This window comes from Myotis nattereri (genome assembly GCF_964212035.1).
Source record: "Myotis nattereri genome assembly, chromosome: 5".
Lineage (NCBI taxonomy): Eukaryota > Metazoa > Chordata > Mammalia > Chiroptera > Vespertilionidae > Myotis > Myotis nattereri.
This window is the reverse complement of record NC_138080.1, coordinates 21263616-21283104: the sequence shown is the minus strand read 5'-3', so window position 1 is coordinate 21283104 and position 19489 is coordinate 21263616. Positions and strand designations below refer to the sequence as shown.

The window sequence follows — 19489 nt, the reverse complement described above, 5'->3', positions numbered from 1 at the left end:
ATGTTGGCAAGTAGGGCAGGATAATGATTGGTGTTGGGTATTATAGGTGTTTATTAACCTTCCTCCAGACATTGCCAAATATTTCCGGGGGCAAAATCAACTTGGGTAGAGAGACACTGGCCCAGAGTTTGAAAATTAAAACCAACCTGACAGATTCCAATCAAGGCCCATCCCTTGTTTAGCTCATAACTTTGAGCAAATCAATAAACTCCTTCAAACTCAGTTTTTGTAAAGGGAATGAAATTCATAATAGAATGGACATTTTGAAAATTTAAATCAGGCAAAGTCAATAAGGAACTAAGCTCAAAATATATGGCATACAACTTCCAAAATGTATCTCATACTTAACAAATATTTTATAATGAGATACTCAATGACAGCTCTTCACTTGTGAAATAAGTACAAAATTCCTTATTATTTTGACAAATGTGTCAGGAAGACAAAGAGTGAAGCCCAGGGTTCCATATCAAAGGAACACAGTCCATTTGTTGAGGAGGGGAGCAATTCTCTAGAGACATCAGGGCTGTGTTCCCACCACAGATCAGTGCTTGAGGATCATAGGAACCCGAACTGATGGGTTCCATAATCTAAGACATTGAAGATAATGTTCAATCAGTGTTGGAATAAGGTAGTAAGAGGTTAGGTCTCTGGAAAGCAAGTAAGATCAAGAAAAGGCATCCTAAACACTGAACTCACTTGGCCTTTAACCTGGTCTCTTGGGATCAGAGAATCATTAGGAAAAATTTCCTTTCTGTTTATTCCAGAGATCCACAGGGAAATCACATGCTTAGACGTTGGAATAACCCAAAAAATATGTGTCTGATGAGCAGGTATAGAGAGAGCTGTAAATATCTCCCCTGTGCCATCCTCGGCTTGTACATCGTTGGAAGACAGGACGTGGTTCCTGCTTTTGATTCCTGAGTTGGCTGAGGGACTGATGCTTCACTCCTTCCTGCTGTCTCCTGTGGGGCAGAGCTTCAGTCTCCTCATCAACCATCCAGGGAGCCATTCAGACTTCCACACGGAGACCTTCCTCTCAGAGACCCATCCAGGTGAGCCTGGGAGGCCAGCAGGTACATCAGGAGAGAGTCAGAGGGGATGGAACATGTCAGCTTTTACCTGAGTCACTGTGACTCTAAGCAGCCAAGCCCAGAGACCCTATATCCCTGTTTGTATTCTTGGTTAAGTAAAGTACTAACTTATACTCGATTTACTTAATATGCTAATATGTATGTATCTCTTTGACTCTGCAATGTAAGGCCCATAGTTGACAGTTGGGTGGTGGGAATGGGAGACCAGTTTGATGACACAGTAGAATGAGTGATAATGCAAAAAATGGCTCCAGTGAAATGAAAACATAGAGAAGAGCTTTGCTGTTCAGAGAGAAGGAGCTAGAGTATTAGGTGTGGAGGACAATGCAGTGAAGTGAGAGTGTTTGTATTACATTTCTAAGATGGGGTGTATTTGAAATTGCTTTGTGTTCTTTGAAAAGATTGAGGCTAATGAATGTAGATGTGAGTAGCTTGAAACAGCAGTTAGTGAGACATACATTGCAGTCTCTTCTCTCAAGCTGGTATTGACACGGAAAATATGCATAAGCCTAAAGAGGAATACTAAATAGTTCTACTTCATTACTCGTGAGGCGGCATATATTTGGGGTTTTGTACTCTTTTACTTTCTATATTGCACAGTTCGTGGAAATTCCTGTCCCACACTCACCCTAATTCTGCAGTGGTCATTTTTCCATACTTTGAATGAGAAATTCTGCCATGCACTTGGGGAATATAAATTGAGGACTGACCATCTTCTAGCCAAGGAGTGTAGTGTGCTGAGAGCCAATACTTTTTACAGTTCAGTGATAGAGAAATTAAGGCCACACATTGTACCTTAAGTCTTAATGACACAAAGGCATCATAGTTCACAACAGTTTACATCTGTATAATGAGGACTTCACTGTCCCAGCTAAGGGGGTGGAATATCTCCAAATAGTTTTAAATTTTCTTCTTTACTTCATGTGGGTTTTCAAAGTAAATTGCCCTTACCCAGGGAACCTAATGAATAGAGAGGCTTAAACTCAGTTTCATCAAACGTATTTTGCTGATTAAATTTCTCCATGAGATTTCCATTGCTACTAGAAAATATTCCTGCAGTCGTTGTTGAAAGTGAACATATACAGGTCTAGGTGCCAGAAGCCTGAAATGAGTCTCATATCAAGATGTGGGCAGGACTGGGCTCCTTCTAGAGGCTCAGGGGAGAATCTGTTTTCTTCCCAATTCCAGTTTGCATTGCTGACCACCTGCATTCCGTGGCTCAAGGCCCTTCCTCCTTCATCAAAACCAATAGTGTAGCCCTGGCCGGTTTGGCCCAGTGGATGGATCATCGGCCTGCGGACTCAGGGGTCCCAGGTTCGATTCTGGTCACGGGCATGTACCTTGGTTGCCGGCACATCCCCAGTGGGGAGTGTGCATGAGGCAGCTGATCGATGTTTCTCTCTCATCGATATTTCTGACTCTCTATCCCTCTCCTTTCCTCTCTGTAGAATAATCAATAAAATATATTTAAAAAAAAAAAAAACAATAGTGTAGCCCTAGCTGGTTTGGCTCAGTGGATTGAGCATCAGCCTGTGGACTGAAGGTTTGATTCCAGTCAAGGGCACATGCTGGGGTTTTTGGCTCAATTCCTAGTAAGGGGCATGCAGGAGGCAACCAATCAATGATTCTGTCTCATCACTGATGTTTCTATATCTCTCTCCCTTTCCCTGCCTCTCTAAAACCAATAAAAATATATTTAAAACAAAAAAATAAGCCAATAGTGTACATTTTCATCTTGCCTCCCCTTTTGCATCTAGGGGACCATTGTGTTTACCTTAGTTCCACCTGGATGATCCAGGCTCATCTTCTATTTTAAAGTCAATTAGCGCCCTCGCTGGTTTGGCTCAGTGGACAGACCATCGGCCGGTGGCCTGAAGGATCCCGGATCAGTTTCAGTCAAGAGCACATGCCCTGCATGTGCTGAGGAGTGGGAGCGCCAGGGAGAGGTCAATGTGGGGAAAAGGAGACATAAGTAATACTTTAAACAATAAAGAATTAAAGAAAAAGGAAAGAGCAAATGCCTGGGTTGTGAGTTCAATTCCAAGTGGGGGCGAGCAGGAGGCAGCTGATCAGTGATTGTCTCTCATCATTGATCATCTAGCTCTCTCTCCCTTTCAATTCCTCTCTGAAACCAATAAAAAAATATATTTTAAAAATAAAATAAAGTCAGTCAATTAACAACCCTGTTCCATCTGCTACCCTAATTTTCCTTGCTATAAAAAAATAACATATTTAAAACTACTGGGGATTGGGATGTGGACGACTTTTGGAGGTTCTTATTCTACTTGCTACAAATCATTTTTCAGTATTATTTTGTGTCACTCAAGGGCCCTAATACAAAGGAAACAAATATTTAATCATAGCCTCTAGAATGAGTGAATAACTATTCCTTTAACACTCCATGCAAAGACAATACTTGGGTCATAAGACCTAAAACTACCTGCAGCTAACTCTGACACAGAATCACAGCCTTTCTACACAGAGAGTGGTCCTCAGGTCAGGACCTGCAGCATCACACCACCAGGGAGCTCATTGGACATGCAGAGTCTCTGAGGCCTCAAGACCTGCTGCATCGAATTCTGCATTTGAGCCAGAATCCTGGGGACTTCATGGGAACATTGAAATTGGAGAAGTGCTGATCTAAACTAGGTTTTCTCACCTTTTACCATTGACATTTGGGGAGGGATAATAATTGAAGGTGGTGCTTTTTTGTGAATTGTACCTATTTAGTGATATCCCTTCAGACGTGCCAGACACCCTCAGGGCAAAATCATTTCTTGTTGAGACCGATTGACTAAAATTATACTCAAGGCCCATCACATACTCTGATATTAACTTTGAGCAGATCACTAAATGCCGTCAGCTCCTCCCTAGGGCTTTGATCTCGCTCCCTCTCTTGAGTTCTCTACTCAAATGTCATTTTGTTTGAAGACCTTGCCTAAATACCCATAAAAAATAGAATGCCCTTGTCACTTTCCCCTCTAGACCTGTTCTTGTTTTCTTCATATGCTCTCTCACCATTTGTAATGGTATATTTATATATTTCTATTATTTGCTTATATATTCTTGCCCCAGATTGAGTTGTAGGCACTTTTGTTCTTCAGCGTCCTCTACTCGCACCCCAGACAGTGCTGAAACCATGGTCAGCACTCAGTCCATATTCCTGAAATGCATGAAAAAGTTCTCATTAAAACTGTAGTATACCTGACATCTTAGGGGAAAAAAGCAGATTGGGACAAAAATTCCTACTCTGAAATGACACAGGAAGGTCCTAGATGGAACCAAATCCAGACCAAAATACTGAAACTATTTCCTAACCGCAGGAGACACACTGTAACATTAGAGCCAAGTGAGTAATGCTAGGTTGTGTGAAAAGTCCTCATGCTCTTTTCTTCTTTCTTGGAAGTCACCCCCACCTCATGGAACCAGGGAATCTTACAAGAGCGTCAGAATTTCTTCTCCTGGGTTTTTCAGAGGAACCAGAACTGCAGCCCCTCATATTTGGGCTTTTCCTCTCCATGTACCTGGTCACAGTGTTTGGAAACCTGCTCATCATCCTGGCCTTCACCTCAGACTCCCACCTCCACACACCCATGTACTTCTTTCTCTCCAACCTGTCCTTGGTGGACATCTCTGTCACCTCCACAACCATCCCAAAGATGTTGGTGAACATCCAGACACAGAGCAAACGTATAACCTACAAAGGCTGCATCACCCAGACTTATTTTTTCTCACTCTTTGTAGTGTTGGATGACTTGCTCTTGACTGTGATGGCCTATGATCGCTTTGTGGCCATCTGCCACCCCCTGCACTACACAGTCATCATGAACCCCCGGCTCTGTGGACTGCTGGTTCTGGTGTCCTGGATCACAAGTGCCCTGCATTCCTTGTTGGAAAATTTACTGTTGTTGCGACTAACCTTTTGTACAGACTTGGAAATCCCCCACTTTTTCTGTGAACTCAATCTGATGGCCCAACTTGCCTGTTCTGACAACTTTCTTAATAACATGGTGATGTATTTTGCAGCTGTGTTCCTGGGTGGTGGTCCCTTTGTTTGTATCCTATACTCTTACTCTAAGATAGTGTCCTCCATACGTGCAATCCCATCAGCTCAGGGGAAGTATAAGGCATTTTCTACCTGTGCGTCTCACCTCTCAGTTGTCTCCTTATTTTATGGAACAAGCCTTGGAGTGTACTTTAGCTCTGCTGCTGCCCAAAGTTCACACTCAAGTGCAACAGCCTCAGTGTTGTACACGGTGGTCACACCCATGCTGAACCCCTTCATCTACACTCTCAGAAACAAAGACATAAAAGGGGCCCTGAAACGATTCTTTGGGATGGCAGCCATAATAAAACAGCTGTGCTGAGTCTGAAAAACTGCACTTGATCTCATGGCTTCAAGACTAAAATCCAGAAATAAGATCCTTTGATCAGATTGTGTTTGTAAAACTTGCTTCTTTTATTTGTTTCCTCGAATTTCCTCTTGTTTTAGTTCAACTTCTCTATACAATTTAAGTAACCATTTCATTGCACTTTCTGCTACGTCTGTTATACAGAGAGTCGTTCCCTTTCTCATTTGTTCTAACCTAACAGCTGTTTCCAACCTTGATCAGAATTCAAATTCCAGTTTATTGCATGGACAACATGGATTTCTTAAGATTAATTTATTCTCAAATAATATACATCATTGTAAGGAAATTGTTTTTATTTTATACATAGAATAGTCATAATTATTCTAGTGTATTATTCACGTGGGAAAAAATTTGCTTGGTTACTCACACTATTTATATAATTTCATTCCAGGAAAATCTGACACCTCAATTTTATCTTTTAGGTTTCTCATTCTTTATACATCAGTACTTTCACTGCTCTTCCTGATAATGTTGACTTTATCTTTGTTCCTCATGAGTCTCTGCCTATTGATGGTAAACTATAGGCTGAAAATGCCTGGGCACTGGCCTTGGGCCCTGCTACTGGTTCCTCAGACCACAGTCAATGTTGTGGCTGGACGGGCTCTTGTGTTATTAAAATTGCAACAATCATGAGGCATCTATGAAATCACAAGGTTTATTACTCACAGGTCCTGGAGGATATACAGCATCCTAAGGGCCACATCAGAAGATCTCTAAATGGGGGAAGGGAGGAAGAAGGGAGAGAGGTAGAGAGAGAATAGGTTGAGTTGGGAGAGGAGACCTCAGTGCTTCTCTAGTAGCCTTGTCATAAAGCTGGCAGTAGGATTATTTGAGACTAGCGGCCCCGTGCAGGAATTCGTGCACCAGTCGGGTCCCTTGGTCTGGCCTGCAGGATTGGGACAACACCAACTCTCTGACATCCTCTGACGGGTCCTGGATTGTGAGAGAGTGCAGGTCAGGCTGAGAGACCCCACCAATGCATGACCAGGGTCAGGGAGGGATGCAGAAGTTTGGTCAGCTGGTGGGGGCTAGTGGGAGGACTCCAGGGCATGTCCAGTTCATTGTGCTCAGTCCCAATTGGCCGGACCCCAGCAGCAAGCTAACCTACCAGTTGAAGCATCTGCCCCCTGGTGGTAAGTGCATGTCATAGTGAGCAGTTGCTTGGCCCTAGCATATCATTAGCTTATTTCACTTTCATTGGTGAATGGATGACTGGACACTCAGCATATTAGGCTTTTATTATATAGGATAGAAGTCTTTGAAACAGATGCCTCACACATCAAAAGTTTCATGTCAGGTATTTACACTAATATCATGCTACTAAGATTTATAACTAATCTCCACATTTTATTTTCTTATTCAACTCAGTGTCCAGAATACCTACAATAATACCTGGGAACATTGATTATCAAGTATATATGTCCCAGTGGCTTCTATATGGATATGAGGCAGGAAAGAAAGAAACCAAAGCCCCACTTCTGGGCATGATCAAAGAGAAAACAGTTTATGGCAGGAAACCCCCTGCAGTGGTTAGAGGCCACAACAACAAGGACTGACCAGAATTAGATCATTCCAAGATGGAAGAAAATTGACCAAAGACCGACCCCAAAGCTCATTATACCATCATTACAATGAAAACTGATACCACAAATAGAAAGGTGGCCAAGAGAGACAAACTCCATGACACTTCCAGAACAGCCCTGTTAGGAACAAGGCTCCCTCCCACCCAAAAGGCAGAGTCAAAATTTGGTGCCACAGCGCTTGGAGACCACCCCCCACCCTTCCACCTTGAACACACATAAAATCCCAGGAACTAACTGACCACCTACACAACTCACTCTCGAGTTGGTCCGCTCATACGGGTACGTTTTTTCTACAGTGGCACCCACGCTTGTGCCTCTTTCTTTGTCTCTACCTGAATAAAACTTGCTTTATTCTCACTTTGATTCATCCTTGAAAACTTTCCTGGATGAGTCAAGGATCTGAAGATCACCCGACACTCGAAAGTTCCAGATTGTGCTGGGGCAGGGCCAGCCCCCAGCAGAGAAGTGGTCCAGTGACACATACATACATGAGAGTTACATAGACAAAGGGGAAATGAGGTATATGTGACATTCTGAGCTAAAGATGAGGTATTGGAGATACTACCCTTTCCCCATTGTATACTCTTGGCTTCTTCTTCCTAACTTAATGACTATATGTGCATGGGTTTATTTCTGGGCTCTCTATTCTGTTTCTTTGATCTATGACTCTGTTTTAATGCCAGTGCTGTACTGCTTTAATTACTATAGCTTTGTATGTATTTTGAAACCTGTGAGCATGATGCTTCTAGGTTAGTTTTGCTTTCTCAAGATTGCTTTGGCTATTCAGAATTTTTTGTAGTGCCCTACAAGTTTAAGAATTGTGTGTTCTATTTCTATGGAAAAAATGACATTGGAATTTTGATAGAGATTGCATTTAATGTATAGATTGCTTTGGTATTTTTAAATTCAATCTAGTAAATTTGAAGATCTAATTGGCTTTATTAAGTGATTCATGAATCAGACAGCATCCCACCTAACAAGTAAGACAAATTTCTGAAGGGTTGTACAAAAGTAGAAAGTTTTTACAGAAAAAAAAGAATGGCATGAGCTATTAAAAATGGAAAAGAAAGGATTTGGAAGGCACTTAAATTCTTTTTTGGGGTGTGGGGGAGGGGAGATGAGAACAAGAGGGTTTTCTCATGCAGATTCCTTCTTCTTTCTACAGGGATGGAGAGGGCCCATGTGACAGATTACCTTACTGGTGCTTGACCAAAAGATTCCAAACTGGTTGATTAAAACTATATTTCTGGGAGATGTAGACACTTCCATTAGATCCAGTATTAAATCTGGGTTTGTCATCCTGGACTTTTAGCATGAGTGATGCCAATATTAATTCTTCCTATCAGTGACCAGAGTATACCTTTCCATTTTTTGTGTCTTTTTTTCATATTTTTTTAAACATGTTTTTATTGATGTTAGAGAGGAAGGGAAAGGGAGAGAGAAACATCAACGAATGATGAGAGAGAATCATCTATCGGCTGCCTCCTGCACACACACACACACCCCCCCCCCCCCCCCGCTTGGAGATTGAGCCCGCAACCCAGGCACGTGCCCTTGACCTAAATTGAACTCAGGACCCTTCAGTCTGCAGTCCAACCCTCTATCCACTGAGCCAAACTGGCTAGGGCATTTTTTTGTCTCTTGTTCAATAACATTCAGCAATATGTTATAGTTTTCAATGTACAGGTCTTTCGCTTCCTAGGTTATGTTTACTCCTAGTATTTTATTCTTTTTGATGCAGTTGTAAGTGGGATTATTTTTTTTAATTTCTCTCTCTGACACTTTGTTATTAGACACTACAGATTTCTGTAAATTGATTTTGTATCCCACAATGTTGCTGAATTCATTTCTTGGTTCTAACAAATTGTTTTTATTTTAAACTAGAGGCCCAGTGCACAAAATTCGTGAACTTGGTGGGGAGCGGTGGTTCCTTCAGCCCAGCCTGCACCCTCTTGCAGTCCAGGACCCCTTGGGGAATGTCCGTCTGCCACTGAGGCGGGAGATGCTCACACCACCATCACTGCACACGCCAGCCATGAGCCCAGCTTCTGGCTGAGCAGCACTCCCCCTGTGGAAGTGCAATGACCACCAGTGGGAAGCTCCTGCATTAAACGTCTGCCCCCTGATGGTCAGTGTGCATCATAGCAACCAGTCGTTCCACCTTTCGTTCAGCCATTTGGTCAATTTGCATATTAGGCTTTTATTATATAGGATAACTTATTGGAGTGAATGAATGAAATAAACTGAATGTATTTAAAATGCAAACTTTTCTGAATTAAAGGAGCCATACAGAAATTAAGAGTACATGTAATTACTCTGATCCTCTGCTTCCTTATTTTTGGTGGTGATGTGAGATGATACACTTAATTCAGTCAATCTTATTAATAAATAAAATATTTAAAAATATTTCATGATTCGAAGAATTCTTTCATAGGAATGGACTATATGTATGCGACATGTGTTACATTTTATATGATTTTCTTTCTAATAAACACACACATGTACATGTCCAACACAGACTCATTGAAATTTTCATCTTTCATTTTAAAGAGAACTTGAAAAAAAATTGCAGAGAATAGGAGCAAAAAGAACAAATGGTTAAATTAAAGTGAAATTAAAAGAAAGTAGAAATGTAGACACAAAGATTTAAAGTAGAATTGTTGAGGACGATGGCCACAGAGCTGGTGGAAGTTGCTCTCTTCTCCTCCTGGCCTGGATTTGGAATCACAACTAAATTATACAACAATCAACCTGAAGATCCCACTGAAAACAGCTGAACAGAAGTCTTACAACCAAATATTTGTCGAAGAAGCCACATCAAGACCAATGCAATCTTTCCTGGGCAAACACTCCCCTCCAATCTGCATCAGCCTAGAGGACTACACAAGCCCCATGCTCCAGGTCCCCCTGCCATCCTGTCTGAGCTCACAGCCTGTTGGGGGCCAGATGTAAGCTGGCAAGGTCCTTGCACCTGCAGGGGCTAGCAAGGCTGGGACCCTTACCCACACAGTTTTCCCAGACTTGTGTGGATGGCGATTATCAGTAGAATGAGAGCAACATTTGTAGAATGAGAACAGCCTTTCATAGCTTGCCAAGAAGTCTATAACTATTTACTGAGATATGCTGTACTGAGAACTTGTCCTTCTGCTGTATCTCTCCCTCAGAGATTAAGAGGAACAAAGAATACATTCCTCTTGACAGACCTCCGATTCAGTGTGTTGTGTATAAATAGGATTGTATAGCTAATAAACTCGCTTCAGTTCTTCGAGAACTGGGGTCCTCCCGACCCCGCTTTCCTGTCTTTCTTTCTTTTCTCAATTCCCACCTCCCTGCCTCAGCCCGGCTCAACCCTGTCAGGCTGGCCCTGGCAACAGCCCACAAAGGACTGTGTTGTCTGAGCCTGTACTAGGAATGGGGAAGCGGTGACCTTATTTCTAGAAACTCATATCACTGCAAAAGACAATTACTTAAACCTGAATAACAACCTTACCCTGTTTACTCTGCTTTTCCCAGTAACCACCTATATCTGACTCCCCTCCCTCACCACCTTTTTCTGTCTTCAGTTAATGATGGTGGTTAGGGTGGTATTTTCAGGAGTTACTTAATTTTCCTAGATCTCTCCCATATATATAGGAGGTATACATGTTCTTAAACTTTTGTTTTTTTTGTCCTGTCAATCTTTCTTTTATTACAAAGATGTGTAAGACAAGAACCAGATGGGTACAGGTTAAATTATTTTTCCTCCCCTACTGTAGGGATCAGCTCTAGGGTTAAGCCTCTGACTGACCTGTGGCAGGGCCACAGACAAGTCCCAGCTTGGAGGGCAGAGCCCTCTTAGCTTAATTAAGCTTAACCTTATAGCCTTCCCTAGTTCCTTCCTAGGTAGCTAATGGGCTGTGGGAGGTGCAGCAAGTGCTGCCAAAACAAGGTGAAACTCACAAGAACATTGTAAACATGTTGACCACTACCCTTGTTTTGATCTGCCTATAGAATAAAGCCTCAGCTTTAAGACTGGGTATTTCAGTGTCCTCATCCAGGCACTGGAGATCCACTGAGCCTCAGCTGTATTCTATTGTCTGTCTTTTCTTTAATCCTCCGCTGCCCCTCCTCAGGTTCACCGAAGCTTTTGCTGTGCTGGTGTGGCACACCCTACAGAACAACAGGTTATGCCATATAGCCTAGGCCCTAGGAGTAGAAGGCTATACCATCTAGGTTTGCATAAGGGCACTTTCTGATGTGCACTAAATGACAACATCGCCTGTGGATGCATTTCTCAGAACATGTCTCTGTTTGCTAAGCAGTGCATGACTTTATATCTTTCATTCAAAATCTTAAGCAAACACAATTTTTGGTGAAGATGGCCTACAACTACCTATCCCTTACTCCACAATAGGACCAAAGCTTTCTACTCAAAGAGTGGTCCTCAGACCAGCACCTGCAAAATCAGCATTTTTCCCGGAGATTTTGAGAAATGCAGATGCCCTGGGCCCACCAACACCTCCTGAACCAGTATCTGTGCTTGAACTAGAATTGTTGGCGATGCATATTGATAAAGACTAACAGCAATTTGAGCAAACATAACCAGTCAGGAGGGTCTATGGGAGGAGCTAGCACTAATGGAATTTCTCACACTGTGTGTAATCTTGAGGCCCCGACAGGAAGAACGCTATGTTTATAAAACTCCATGGTTCGAACTTCCCTGTCCCTTCCATAAGTACCCCTCCATCTTGGCACACAGGCTAGTGTTCATGTGGCTTGTCATGTCTGCATGCATGGGTTGCAATGCTTTCTTTTTCCTGAATAAATCCTTTTGCTGATGAAACACCTAGTCAATGTTATTTTTTTAAGTCAATAATAGGCACTGTGAAGTTGGAGAAGGGCTCATCTAGACTAGGAAATTTTACCTTCTAAATATGACATAACTATTTGTGTTGGGAATTGCAAGTATTTAGCAGCCTACGTCCAGATATTCCCTCGTTGGGAGCCACTGCACAGTTTGAGAACTGAAAGCATCATGACAGATTCTAATCAACACCGTACTCTGATTATAATATTGAGTTGGTCACTAAACTTCTTCAAGCCCACTTCTGCAATGGAGAATGAAGGTCATAATTTTAGCACTTCAGAGAAAGCACTTTTATAAAATTTAAAGCAAACAATGCATATAATGTAATAAACACATATTGTATAGCATAAAATTATATGACTGCCTCATAATTAACAAAGATCTTATAATGTGGGACTCTTATCTGCTGATATAAGTATGAAATTTCTCATTGATCTGGCAAGTGTGTCATGAAGTCAAGGAAGGTGGTGCACAAAGCTTTACATCAAAGTCACACAGTCCTCTTCCTTGTTGAAGAAAGAAATAGCAATTTTCTGGAGGTATCATGGCTTGTGCCCCACAACAAGTCAGTACTTTGAAAATCCAAGGTTTTTAGACAAGCCAGTTTCCTCAGTCTTGGACTTTTGAGAAAAGGTAATTCAAAGTGGGTAAGGTGTTGGGAGATGAGACCTCAAGAGGGTCATGAAGAAGGAGTAACAAAAACAGGATTCATTTAACTTCTAACCTGGTCCCTTGGGAACAAAGAATCAGCAGGAACATTTTCCATCTGTTCAGACCAGTGTGTCCACAGGGAAACCGGGTGCTCAGAGGTGGGAGCAACAATGCCAACAGGTATCTAATGAGCAGATAAAGGAGGAGTAATATCTCCTCTGCAGCAGACTCCCAACATGTGCAACGTTAGGCTGGAACCGAACGTATTTGTTTCTTTGGGAGTCTTAAGTATGACTCTGAGACTAATGCTTGACTCTTTTTTGCTCTTTTGTCTGAGACCAGAGCTTCTGTCTCCAACATTAACCATCCAGGGAGCAATTCAGACTTCTACAAGGAGCCCTTCCTTTCAGAGGCCCATCCAGGTGAGTCTGAGAGTGCAGCAGGTGCTGTGGGAAGATTCAGGGAGTGCATCCCAGAATTTCTCCCTGAGGTAACCTGAGAGCCTAACCAGGCCAGCTCAGAGCTGAGAGACGACCATACCTAGCAAACAGGTATGATAACTGAAATCACCATGACAGATTCTAACCAACACCTTATTCTTATATATAGTTAATACATTTAGTATGCTAAATTCGTTTTCTCCTAAAAACATTGCTGTTTGGCATATATATACACATTTAGGAGAATGGATGAAAATGTATTAATTTTGTGTGGTCAACTCTATCAGTCTGTCATATTGTGTCTTATCCCATTACTTTTAAACATAAACAGTTCTACATTTTTCACCTTGGCAAAAACATTCTTTGCATTCAATTCATGATCTTTTCTATCCATTTTCTAAGCATAATGCATTTATGTTTACATAGGGAGAAATTATAACTGTAGATACTGCTTTCTCCACTGCCTTTAAAAAGTAGATTTTTGTATTTTTATTTCCACACCCTTGCCCCTATATCTGAGATTGGAGACCTATATTGATGTGATTAAAGTTTTGTGGGGTTTTTCTTTTCTTTTCTTTTCTTTTACAATTTTATTCATGCCAATATTTGAATACACAATATTTAACCATGTTTATTTTCCCTGCCATTTTTATATTATGAATAATACATACCTTAACATTTTTCTATATAAAAGCAAACACTTATATGCTGAGTGATTCCTTCCACGACCCGCGTGGAGTAGGGTTCAGTATCTGAAAGAAGAGCCACACAACAAATGAAAGAAAGAGACACGAGATAATTTTGCGATACCAGGGGACCAGGCGGGCAAGTCCGGAAAGACTTCCTCTCCGTTCTCAGGTCTCACCAAGCTTTTATTCATCTGGAGTAGCCCTTAGGGTAAGGAGGTTTTAATGACACACATCAGCAGACAATTTTCAGGAATAGGCAGAGTATCTGATTAGCTCTTCAACAGATCTCCAGGAGTATCTGATCAACAATAATCAACAAAGATCTACATAAGTACCTAAGGAATTAAGTGAACTAAGGTGGAGATGCTTCAACTATTATTACTTAAATTAACTGGGTGGTTCACAGTTCTGACCTTTACTAGAACTTCAAAGGTTACTAGCCTTTTTGGGGGGGGTCTCTGTCTAAACTCAGCTAGTAAAGACAATGAATGGACTCTGGCACTTATAAAACCACATAAATGAACAAAGTCAGTGAGCTCCCTGCTCATTTGACCTCACATTATACAAATAAGGCCCAGTACAATGAAATAGGTGTGCTATGACATCATATTCTCATGGATAAATATGTGAAGAAAGGGGATCAATTGTTCTGGCATAAGCAGGATTTTATAAAAAAAAAAAAATGTTCGGGAATGATTTGTAAGTTGACAAGAAACAGAACCAGGACTAGTGCCCACCCATCAGTTGTGTCACAAAAGAGATCAAAACTCAAACCCAAAAATAGCAAAGTAAAGATGCCATTGAGCCATATAAACACCAGAGTGATCAATAAACATGGAAGAGGTGCAGGAATCACAATGAGATCAGAGGCGGGGAGGACGCTGTGATGAGGCCAGTGGAGCAGTGAAGTACCAGTCAGTGTGTGGTCCCTTGAGTCAGAGGTAACTTGAGCATCCACACTGGCTCCCTCTTCTCTCTGCACCTGGCCCTCTGCTGGGCTTTTCACTATTATTTTTCCCTCAATATCAGGAAATGGCCTTTTAAGCAGTTCTTGCATTTATTGTGTTAAATTCCAGATTTGCTTCACTGTTTGCCAAAATAAGACATGCCTTTTACATTGTGATCCAGCATTTTCACACACAGACACAGAAATACACACACACACACACACACACACACATGCATGCATGCATGCATGAGTGAACAAAGGGAACCCTGAAATGATTATGTATATAACCTCACTGTGTATGACACACTCTAATACTTTCTTTTGTGCCTCCTTGATTCCAATCTATTTCATTCTTACAACTGTAATCTGACAACCTAATGCAGTGGTTCTCAACCTGTGGGTCGCGACCCCTTTGGGGGTCGAAGGACCCTTTCACAGGGGTCGCCTAAGATTATCCCGCATATCAGATATTTACAATAAGATTCATACCAGTAGCAACATTACAGTTATGGAGTAGCAACGAAAATAATTTTATGGTTGGGTCACAACATAAGGAACTGTATTTAAAGGGCCAGAAGGTTGAGGACCACTGCAGCGGGTCCTGATCTCAGAATATGGAGAACACTCCTCAAGCATGTACTCCACACCTAACTTCATAGAATACATGTTTATTCAGTCACACTAAACTAAATGTGAAGGGGGAGAATGAGTTTGTATAACATGTTATATGCCTCAGGTACTCACAGTCTAGCAAGGAACAAAGACATGGGATTAAATAAAAATCTCCCCATGGGTGCCCTAGCACTTAGATTAAGAGCATGAGGAAGTGACCTTTTCCTGTGCTAATATTAGAAAATAAAAGGTTCATGAAGGAGAGGATCCAGTCTCTCTGAAAGAGGAGTTGGACTTTGGAGGATGGAGAGGGGTGAAAAATTCCAAAAGACCAGTGGGGAGACCCCAAGCAGAGGAAAGTGAGCCCATAAAGGCTCTGAGCCCTGCAGCTGCGGTGTCAGGTGAAGCTGGACTCAAGTTCAATGTGTAGGAGACCAGTGTGAGGGAGGCCAGGGCTCTGTGAGGGTGGAGCTGGCTGAAAGTTCACAGAAACTTGAGCCTCATGTTTGAAGCTACGGAATTTTGGCTTCTAATTCCAGTGAGGTATCACTAGGGGAGGAATTTAAATCAGAGAGTTCAGTGGTCAGCATTAAAGTTCTCTCTGAGTCAATGTGTGCATTTGGCTAGAGGGGTGCCCACCTGTTAGATGGGAGAGATGACAGGGAACTGAAATATGTCTATGGAATTGGAAACCAAGGTGTTTGGAAGCAATAAAGACATTTGAACGATAGAAGAAAATAATCAGCCTTATCCCATCACAGTGGTAACCATTCATTTACCAACAAGCAGGAAGTACACCAAGCTCTCTACATACAGTATATTGATTATCTGTCCACCATCATAGGCCAATGGATACTGCAATCTTCATCATCATGTGAAGAACTTAACAATTATTGGGCTGTAGCCCTAACCGGTTTGGCTCAATGAATAAAGCATCGACCTAAGACTGAAGGGTCCTGGGTTCAATTTTGACCAAGGACACATTCCTGGGTTGTGGGCTCCATCCCCAGTAAGGGGTGTTCAGGAGGCAGCCGATCAATCATTCTCTCTCATCATTGATATTTCTATCTCTCTCTCTCCTTCTCCTTTCCTCTCTGAAATCAATAAAAATACATTTTTTAGAAAAAGACAAAGAGGGAATCTTAAAAGCAGCAAGAGAAAAGCATTTAGTTACCTACTAGGGAGCACCCTTACAACTCTCCGCTGATTTCTCAACAGAAATGTTGCAGGCCAGAAGAAAGTGGTAAGAAATATTCAGTGATGAATATCAAGGACCTGTAACCAAGATTACTCTACCCAGCCAAGTTACCATTTAGAATCAAAGGTCGGATAAAGAGCTTCACATAGAACAAAAAGCTAAAGGAGTTCATCACCACCAAACCAGTATTACATGAAATGTTGAAGGGTATTCTTTAAGAAGAAGAAGAAAAAGTGGAGGAGGAGGAGTAAAGGAGGAGGAGGAGGGGGGAAGAAGAAGAAGAAGAAGAAGAAGAAGAAGAAGAAGAAGAAGAAGAAGAAGAAGAAGAAGAAGGAGGAGGAGGAGGAGGAGGATACCTGTCAATAATTGAAACTAAAAATCAAGATAAATGAACAAAAAATCTAATGAACAAAATAAACTGATGGGGGGAGGATAGGGGTTAATGGGGGGAATGAGGACACATTTGTAATTCCTTAACTAATAAAGAACTTAAAGATTTAAAAAATAAATAAATAAACTGATGAATAAAATACAACCAGAGGCATGGAAACATGAAATAAACTGATGAATCTTAGAGAGAAGGGGAAGAGTAGGAAAAAGATTAAGCAAAGAACTTATATGCATATATGCATTACCTATGGACACAGACAATAGGATGGTGAAGGCCTGCGGTGGAGTGGGAACTGGGTAAAGTGGGTAATGGAGTTGAAAAAGGGTGACATCTGTAATACTCTCAATCATAACTATTTTAAAACAAATAAACAAAAAAAAAACATATGTAATCCATGGCCACCTTGGAAAAAAGATTTGAGGAGAACAGAAATTCCTAATCAGAGATGTCATGGGTTAGGGTGTGTGTCTTAAAGGGGATGATATGTTCAAAAAAAAGATATTGATTACTGCAAAATATAACTATACCATTTCAACTATGTTAGTAATATCCATTTGCTTAAAAATTGATCATGCTATTTTTTCTTTCCTTCTAGTCACCTACACCACATGAGACAAGGCAATGATACCCCAATTTCAGAATTTCTTCTTCTGGGATTTTCAGAGGAACCAAAACTGCAGCCCCTCATATTTGGGCTTTTCCTCTCCATGTACCTGATCACTGTGTTGGGAAACCTGCTCATCATCGTGGCCGTCAGCTCAGACTCCCACCTCCACACACCCATGTACTTCTTCCTCTCCAACCTGTCCTTGGTAGACATCTGTTTCACCTCCACCACCATCCCAAAGATGCTGGTCAACATCCTGACACAGAGCAAAGTCATCACCTATGCAGGCTGCATCACCCAGATGTATTTTGTCATACTGTTTGGAGTGTTGGATGACATCCTCTTGACCATAATGGCCTATGACCGCTTTGTGGCCATCTGCCACCCCCTGCACTACATGGTCATCATGAACCCCCGGCTCTGTGGACTGCTGCTTCTGGTGTCCTGGATCATGAGTGCCCTGAATTCCTTGTTACAAAGCATAATGGTGTCGCAGCTGTCCTTCTGTACAGACTTTGAAATCACCCACTTTTTGTGTGAAATCAAACAGGTCATCCAACTCGCTTGTTCCAACACCTTTCTTACTAACATGGAGATGTATTTTATAACTGTGCTACTGGGTGGGGGTCCCCTCGCTTGTATCCTTTACTCTTACACTAAGATAATGTCCTCCATATGTGGAATCTCATCAGCTCAGGGGAAGTATAAAGCATTTTCTACCTGTGCATCTCACCTCTCAGCTGTCTCCTTATTTTATGGTTCAGTCCTAGGAGTGTATCTCAGCTCTGCTGCTACCCAAAGCCCACACTCAAATGCAGCAGCCTCCGTGATGTACACTGTGGTCATACCCATGCTGAACCCCTTCATCTACAGTCTCAGGAACAAAGACATAAAGAGGGCCCTGAAAAGATTGTATGGGATGGCAGGTAGAAAAGGGACAATCATCCTGAGGTAGCAAAAGTGCTCCAACACTCAAAACCGGAAATTGGGATTCTTTCATCAGATTGTAGTTTTCAGACATGGCCCTAGTATTCTGTCCTTGAATTTCCTTTGTTTGTTTCAACTCTTCTATACAATCTAAGTAACCATTTTATAAAGCTTTCTGCTTTGTCTCTTACATGGACAGGTGTTCCCTTTGTCTTATTTTACCTCCACAAAGTTCTTTCCAACCTTGATCAGAAATATTTGGAAGTTTTCATTTACTTCACTAGAAACATTGACGTCTTAACAATAATTTCTTCTCAAATGACATATATCATTGTAAGTAATTTGTTCTGTGTTCACCATGTGTCCTTCATTCTTTGTACATCAGTACCTTAACTGATATTCCTGATACTGTAGACTTTATGATTGTTCCCTATAAGTCTCCTTCTATTGATAGTGATGATATAGGACAGGAATGCCTGGGCACTGGCCTGGGTCCTACTACTTGTTCCTCAGACAAGAGTCAATGTTGTGATTAGATGGATCTTTATGGTCCTTATTATGATTGCAACAACCATCATGGAACTATGAAAATGTAAACTTAATACTCACAGGTCCAGCATGCCCAAATGCCACACAGGAAAGTGTGTGTGTGTGTGTGTGTGTGTGTGTGTGTGTGTGTGTGTGTGTGTGTAAAAGAGAGAGACAGACACACAGACAGGTAGAGAGATAGGAAGTGGATTTTGACTGAAGGGCTCTGCCTTTATTGGAGGGCAAAGGCAGGATGGCTAGAGTTTTGTGGGTTCACTTTTTCTTTAAAACATAAGAGTTGGAATTATGGCAGCGAAAGGGAAAGCAGGATCACCCAAATGGTCAGTTATCTAGGTTACTCAGCGTTTTCTACAAGGGGACTTTTATAATATGTTAATCTTGTGTAAAAATCATAAAAAATCTGTGTTTAATTCCAAATAAACTTTGCTTCCTAGGTATACCCCTTGTTTAATGTGAACTTCCTCCCTTTGCTTGTATTGAAATTGCTTCTTATTAAAAATAATATTCCATATATTTCAAGTTATAAATTAAAAATAAAAGGGAA

General features: G+C 41.5%; 2 protein-coding genes across 2 annotated transcripts; both read left to right on the top strand.

The window, feature by feature from the left end:
* Window positions 1–4510: 4510 nt before the first annotated feature.
* On the top strand, window positions 4511–5458 carry LOC308519364 (putative olfactory receptor 7A2; the record flags this gene model as incomplete). The annotated part of the gene is made up of 1 exon (XM_081091328.1): window positions 4511–5458. One exon carries the CDS (start codon window positions 4511–4513, stop codon window positions 5456–5458), a length of 948 nt encoding a protein of 315 aa, XP_080947454.1.
* A 12012-nt stretch (window positions 5459–17470) lies between these two features.
* LOC308519434 (olfactory receptor 7A5-like) lies at window positions 17471–18424 on the top strand (the record flags this gene model as incomplete). The annotated part of the gene is made up of 1 exon (XM_081091422.1): window positions 17471–18424. One exon carries the CDS (start codon window positions 17471–17473, stop codon window positions 18422–18424), a length of 954 nt encoding a protein of 317 aa, XP_080947548.1.
* Between the last annotated feature and the right edge of the window lie 1065 nt (window positions 18425–19489).